Source organism: Apteryx rowi, unplaced genomic scaffold, assembly GCF_003343035.1.
Source record: "Apteryx rowi isolate R43461 unplaced genomic scaffold, aptRow1 scaffold_46, whole genome shotgun sequence".
Classification (NCBI taxonomy): Eukaryota; Metazoa; Chordata; class Aves; order Apterygiformes; family Apterygidae; genus Apteryx; species Apteryx rowi.
Genome location: NW_020450716.1, coordinates 1,483,913 through 1,491,494, shown reverse-complemented (window position 1 = coordinate 1,491,494; position 7,582 = coordinate 1,483,913). Strand labels below are relative to the sequence as shown.

Sequence of the window (7,582 nt, the reverse complement as noted above, 5' to 3'; positions counted from 1 at the left end):
GAGCCCCCGGCCGCGGGGCAGCGGGCCGAGGCGGGGGCAGAGCAGCGGGACCCCGACGGCGGCGGCCCGGCGGGCGCTGCCCGGCCGGGAGGAGAGGCGGCGGCGGCGGGGCAGGAGGGAGACGCACCCGAGGGCTCCGCGGCGGCGAGGGCGGCTGACCCGACGGGGGTGGACCCCGGGGAGGCGGTGAGGGAGACCACCCCGGCTGGGGCAGACCCCGGGGAGGCAACGGCGGCCCCGGCGGGGTCAGACCCGGAGAAGGCGTCGGAGGAGGTGGCCCCGGCGGGGTCAGACCCGGAGAAGGCGTCGGAGGAGGTGGCCCCGGCGGGGACAGACCCCGAGGCGGCGGCGGGGGAGGCGGCCCCGGCGGGGACAGACCCCCCGGAGGAAGCAGCGGCCGCAGCGGGGACAGACCCCGAGGCGGCGGCGAGCGAGGTCACTCCGGCGGGGTCAGACCCCCAGGAGGAAGCAGTGGCCCCGCCGGGGGCAGACTCCGAGGAGGCGGCGGGGGAGGCCGCCCCGCCGGGGGCAGACCCCGCGGCGGCGGCGGCCCCGGTGGCGCGGGAGCAGGGCGCCCCCCGGGCGTCCCCCCGGGACGGGGAGGGCGGCCCCGGCGGCGAGGACGCAGCCCCGGGGGCGGCGGGGGCAGGAGAGGCCAGCGCAGCCCCGGGGGCGGGGGTCGGCGCGGTAGCGGCGGGGCAGCCCGACGGATCGCCGGGCCCCGAGGGCCTGAGCCTGAACGGCCTGCGGGGTCCCGCCGAGGATGAGGCGGGCTCGCCGGCTGCCCTGGAGCAGGAGGGCGAGGAGGAGGAGAAGCAGGAACATGACATCTCCCTCTTCGTCAAGGTAAGGTGTGGGGGGATCGTCGGGGAAACCTTGGTTTGCCAGCCTCCCCGCCATGGGCACCTCTGGGTAGCTCCTGTGGCTAGTGGTTTTTAAATCCAGCAGGTGAAAACCCCAGGTAGCTAAGGTGATTTGGCTATTAGCGCCCCAAATAATCCTGCCTCTGATTTCTCATTCCTTTCATGGTTCAGGGCAGGCAGGACAGGAACGGGCTTCCTGCTTGGTGCACTGAAGACCGGGGTCACCTGTCCCTTTGGCCCAGGGGGCTGGTGGCACCAGCAGGACCAGAGACACACAGACCTGACCTGCCAAGGCGTTTTCTCCCAGAGTTTCTGCTGAGGAGCTCTGGGCTGTGTTACTTGATGTCTGTCTAAGTGTAAATAGAAAGCATGTGCCAGGATTTGAGTTTTGGCAGGCTCCAGTTTTGGTGGACCCTGTGGCCTCCTCAGTGCGGTGCATGGGACCTGGTGTGTGCATGGGGATGTACCTAGAGGCATCTATTTCCAATAGCTAGCTGCAACTTCTGACGTAAGGAAGTGTTTTTCAGGGGTTCTCAAGGGATTTTTAAGCTCTTCAGAGTGTAGTAAGGGTATATAGTACAGCATCATAAGTGCTTAGGTGGAAGAAACTGGAAAATATCTCTTTAAATATGTTATTGATCCTGGTTCATGCTAGAAAATCCCCAAAGTTTAGCTAATTGCCCCTAAATGTAGCAGTACTGGATTCAGAAAGTCAGTAAGTAACTGTCCAACAATGTAACATTATCCATTAAAACTGTACAACCTGTGCATGTTCAGACAGGCAAGATGTTAGGTTAGATGAAAATGGCCAAAAAAGGGTGAAAAAAATACAGTGGTCTTAAAACTAACTTCTGCTATTTTATGCTGGAGAGCTTTAGTGCTTTGTTCTCCTCTGAACCTGTAATCCCACTAAAATCACTGGAACTCCATGTGGGAAACAGCATCCATCCACAGAGACAAAATATCAGATGTGAAGTTTCTGTATGTAAAAACCATCATGAGATCTTTTTCTTCTCTCTTCTCTGTCCTCTCTGGACAAAATAACGTGTGGAACAGGGTGGGATATTTTCTCAGAGCAGACCCAGACTTAACCTAAGGAAGTGGAAGGTGTTTTGGGCATTCTCCACTGCCAGCCATACTTCCTATGCAAATGCTGCACCCCCTGGGTTGGCCAAGCAGCCTGAATTAAGTGTGAAAGAAAAATTTGTCACCAGTCCTCCTCTGGAGGAGGAGGTAGGGATCAATATCTACACCTTGATTTATCCCACCGAAGTGTGCACTTTTTTTTTTTTCCCCCCAAGACTCAGCCTCCATAAGTGAAAAAAAGCTGAGGAATGCTCTGATACTTACATATACTTAGTGCCAAACATACTGGATAACGCCATACTGGAAAGATGAAAGTTAATAATGTTTGGTTTTGGTGAACATGCTCCAGCCTCTACATAATTCAGGAATTTCCTTACAACACAGCCTGGGAGAGAGTCTGTGGCTTAAAGGTAACTTTGTATGTCAAGTTGGTCCACGTTAGCTAGATGGTAAGACGAGTTGAAATATGTGATTTTGTGTTAAGTTTATGCAGCAGAAGCTTCTATTGCTCAGCCTGGCAGAGATGATTTATGTACTTTTTGGCTCACAGATCAACAGCTCCCTTTTGCACCAACACTTTTGCAGCTTTTCTGTTCTTGATTTACGCTCACATATTCCCCAGGTGAGTGCCATATTCCCCAGGTGAGTGCCAGAGTGTGGCAGGATTATAAGCAAGTCATAAGGGCTACATTTGTATCATCAGATCTGGGTGCGCTCTTTGTAGAAGAATAACCTGGCCAAAATTAGGAAGCAGGCTATAATAAGGCTAGGAACATTTATTGTGACTTTGTAATCCAAAAATACAAGGATTAAGCATTTTTTAATATATTTTTGAGTTAATGAGGACAGAGGAAGGGGCGTTTTGATGATAGACTTAGCATTAGTAATTTCAGAATGCTTTGAAAATACTACAGCCACTATTCTAATGATTTCACTGGAGGAATATTACAAAGCTTGACTATTTTATCTCACCCAGAGCTAGATTTCTTTCTTTCTTTTCTTTTTCTTTTTTTTTTTTCAGTTTGAGATTGATGAGAGTTTCTCCACTTTCATACAAGAAAAARCCTACTGGAGAGCTCAGCATCCCTTCGCTCATTGAACTGTGCAGGGAGCGCAGTGCTGGGAGGTGGGAAGCAGCTCTCTCCTGCTCTTGGGAGAGTTCCTGCTGCTCTTGCTGTCACTTGGAGACAGTCTCACTATCACAGACATGAGGCTCCTTGCTGAGCAGTTGCTAAAACTCAAGGGTTAAGGAAACAAGATAGGCGATCAAACTGAATGCAGACATTTCAATTGCAGCCTGAAACAACTTCCTTCACATGCATGTTTCTAATATGCATGTAACCAATCTGCTTATGCTCTATTTTACCACTATTATACTCCTGCCTATTACCTCTTGCATGCTTCTGAGATGTTGACACCCACCTCCACTGTGCAAGTGCTGCTGAAGGGTGTCTTTCACCCTTCTGTTGCATTTCTGAGCAAGCACCTTTTGTACTTTCTTCTGTGCAGCTGATGGGGTTCCCTGTAAATACACTAGTTATCACCTTGCTGATCTTCCTCAAACCTCTATTTAAAACTCTTCCCTTCTTCAAAGCCACTGGAAGCTGCTAACAAGGTATGGCCCCAGGTTCCTTGTGGTCCCGATTTCTGTTTGTTTCATTTGCCTGTTGATTTTTGGCTTAGTTGTAAATGGACAAGGTGGGGATTGTCTGCCTGTTATCTGTGCCTCTGTGCACAGTGCTCATCAGAGAGGAGGTCTGTCCCATGATTTGGTAGCACAATACGAATACAAAGCAGTGTTAGAAGTAAACCCCGTAACAGGAGAAAACTCGCAAGAAAGTGGTAGTCAGAATGATGTTCACTGTTTCCCTGTTAGGAGTGTTACATTAGACTTGGCTGGCATTGCAGTACTTGCCACTCTTTCAGTAATAAAGTTTCAGAGGATAACAAACAGAAGTGTCACCTTCAAAAAGACAGTGAGCCTTTTCTGGATATAACTATTTGATGACTAGTCACAACTTTTGTATAGTTATAAGCATTTCTTGTTTTTACCATTGTTGACCATGAGCTTGTCCTTTCTAATTTAGAAATTTGTTCTCTTCTGCTTCCTGCTGCTTTGCATTGGCTTGTTTCATTTTGCATACATGTATTTGAATGTTGTGAATATCATGTTGCCTCGTGCTTCCCACTGTGAGGTGGCTGGTGAAGCTTCTGCTACCTCCAGGGTAGTGGACTTTGGGAGCTGTACTTTTAAGCTGCTTTGGGCTGCTGTGCAATGCGGGGTAGTTTGAACTTTGACACCTAGGACTCAGGATACAGATCTGGTGCTGAGATACTCTAGCAGTTAGAAGGAATAACATAGTATCTATGGGAGAGGACATCCTTCTGGACTAGCTGCTATGCATAGCCACACAGGCTATGCTAAGGCACCTCAAAAGACAGTAGACACCTGTGTTTAGGCAATTGATTGGTGCTCAAAATGAAGCTGAACAATGTAAGACTCCTTGAACAAGACCATATCAAAATTGCTTTGTGGGTTTCCCAAGGCTCCTCTTTGATTTCCAGTTTCCCATGATGCAACTTGCACTGTACATTTCCTTTAGATAGTGTTGCTTGGTGTTTCTGGTGTTTCAAAGTCAAATATTTGCAAAGGGCATCCAGATACACTTTTTGATTGCTCTTTGGTAATTCCACAAGGCATATCTGGCACCTTGAGCAGGACACCTTGGCCATGTCGAAGCTTGCTAGCTGGTTGTCTTCTAAGGTTAATGGTATGTGTATGCTATCCTCCCCACTTCAGGAAGAGCTTATCTTACTATTTGAATATAATAGAACTCTAGTCAAAATTATTCAAAAAAATTTTCAAACAATCAAAACCTTAAAAACTTATATAGGATGTAAAATTCCATTGCTAAATTAAAAAAAAAAAAAAACTTTCCTCTCAGTTTTATATTTTGTTACAAATATGAAACTTAAACACCCGAGTCACAACTACAAGTTACATCATTCTGAAGGTTTCTAGGGATAGCAATTCAGCTGTAAGTGCTGAGCACCAACACTCAGCCAACTCAACCCAATTTGTATATGAGGTCTTCTCTGAGATTATTTCCCTTCCAAGACGGTTCTTGCTTACATTCTGGGTTAAATGGCATATAGTAAAAGCTGCCCATGAGCCTAAGGTAATAGRTTTTATCTGGTGAAAAGAAGTAGGCTTTATCCAATCTTTGTGACATTCTTGAACTCAAATTCAAAGTCATTTATTTCTTTCAGGGACTTATTTCATTCCTACCAGGGAACAAAGTTTTTATGTGATTCCAGATTCTGTTATGCTCTGATAAAAATGAGGTTACTTTACTGATGCAGAGTTTCCTTGCACTGTTCCTGAGATGTGCTTGACTGACTTGATATACTTAGAGACGTGCTGAATTATCAGAAGTGCCGATAAATGAGAAAGTAAAAATGTCGGAAGCCTTGCTGTAACTAGAGACATAGAAAATAACAAGTGTTTGCATCTGTGTCTCCAAACTGTGCCACCACAGTTAAATTATCCTGCTTAAATGTTAATGTGTGTAACATACTATGGAACAAGAAAAGAATTTCATTTTCTGCTGTGTGATGGAACTGTGCTTTGTACATAACTTATATTTAAAGTAAAAATGGGCTGTTCTAAAACTGAACCTCTGGGCTTTGAATACTATAGCTATGAAGTCTGTGGAAAGCAGGAGCTCAAATCTCTAGAAAATCACCATAGCCTGCATGCCTATTCAGTGGACTCTGTTCTGTACCTGACGCTTGACATAAACATTTACAGTAAAATCACCAAGGAGGTATTTATGCTTCAATTTTGGATTTTTGCTCATCAGTGCAATCAGTCTGTAAATCAGTTAGATAAGTATGGTTTGTAAGGAGAACAGCTGACGTTCTGTATCGAATGAAAGTAGATATGTGTTTACTATTCATTTTTAATATGGATTTACTGTAGGAACTCAGAATTCAGATGACCTCAGGAGGGCGAAAGTAAAGATTCTTATAGATGGAGTTATACTACCCTGGTATTTATGGATTAAAAGAGGTTTGGGGGGAAGCTTAGGTACTGGAGCAGAGCACGAGCACTGTGTAGCCTAAATCTACTGAAACCCAGTTGTGGCTGAGCCCTGTTGGGGCCATAGGGCTGCCCAGCAAAATCMGAATAGTCCCCATTTACGGGCTGCTGGTTGATTAATAGCTTGTGTGGTGATTTTAACTCTTCAGTTTGTTGTGCGGGCCCTGTGCACCTGCAGCAGTTTTTCTGGGAGCTGAGTGTTCTTTCAGCAGTCTTTTTATTAAAATAAAATTGTTCTTGGGAGACTTTTGTTTAAAAGGCAACAATCTCAACCCTTTTCTCAGAAAGCTGTGCAAATTTTATGGATGTATGATCTTTTTCAGTTTTACCAGTCCCTGCTTTCCTTTTTGGCGATGCAGGTTCTCAACTTTTTAAAGCTTTAGACTTCTACAATGAAATAAATTCCTTGGAGCCACTCACTGAAGAATAGCTTTAAAAGCTACCCCAAAATTATTTTTGCAGCTTTGCTGCTGGAGGCATGCTTAATGAAGCAGCACTGCTCTGTTTACTTATGCTAATAGCAGTTTTGACAAATTACAGTCCAAATCCTGTTCCAGAAACACTCCAACCACAGAATTATACAGATGCACATAAGTCATCACAAATGTGAAGTTGCACCTAACCTTTGATTGTTTTGATAGGATCTAGTCATATTTTTGGGGGCCACCTTTTTGTCCATGCTTTGGAAGTCCTAAAACTGCGTGTGTCCATAATGTTATACCAATCTTAAACATCTGTGCTATTGTCCAGGCTTATTTTAGGCAAAAAAGTTTTTAAATAAAGTAAATGTCTTCAAAACTACATTTCTATACCTTTTTCTATTTCTGTTTACTCTGAGTGCACTGATTCACTAAAGCACCTCACCATGTGTTTTACTTTAAGCATAGGCTTAAAGTCACGTGACATTTAAGCCCTTTGCTAAACAGGGGCTACTCTCTTGATTCAGTCCTAGGGCATGTCCTGTATTTCTTGCTCTCTGAAACCCGTGGGAACTTTTCACGAGATCACCCTGCTGCCCAAAATTCAACTGTACAGCCCTTGTTCACTGAGTTCTTTTGTCTTCATAAGGAGCCTGATCTTATGTTCTTTACAAACCAGGGGCAAAGACGAAAGTTTTCCTTATTTGCTTCCTGTCTTTGGTCCCTGGTTGTCAGAAGTGAAACCTTCATTTTATAAATCTTGTTGGATGGCTGCATCTAAAAATTTTGACAAGTTGCTTTAGAAATTTTGACAACTGCTGCATTAGGTGATTATTACGCAGCTTGTGCTTGGGAATTTTCATGCTGTTTGTCTAATTTGAGGCTTCATTCATACTTCTAAGTAGATGGGTAACAAACCAGTGTACAGCACTCCTCTGGCATTCACAAATCTAAAACATTAGAATGTGCCGAGTGAGTTTCTGGGGGAGAGAAGGAAAGGGGGTTGACCAATATTTAATTCATTGAAAAATATAACTATAGTTGATGAAAACATTAATGAATTCAGATCAAATTTTGCAAGTCATCTTGATTAAATAAAAGTTTTTTTTTTT

At 45.3% G+C, this 7,582-nt stretch overlaps 1 protein-coding gene across 1 annotated transcript in view; it reads left to right on the top strand.

The window, feature by feature from the left end:
- The window catches only part of CLIC6 (chloride intracellular channel 6), a 39,913-nt gene that overhangs the window by 8,482 nt on the left and 23,849 nt on the right, over nucleotides 1–7,582 (top strand). The window contains exon 2 of the mRNA XM_026077578.1: nucleotides 4–846. Coding sequence (XP_025933363.1) covers nucleotides 4–846 — 843 coding nt within the window. The remainder of the gene's footprint in view (nucleotides 1–3; nucleotides 847–7,582) is intronic.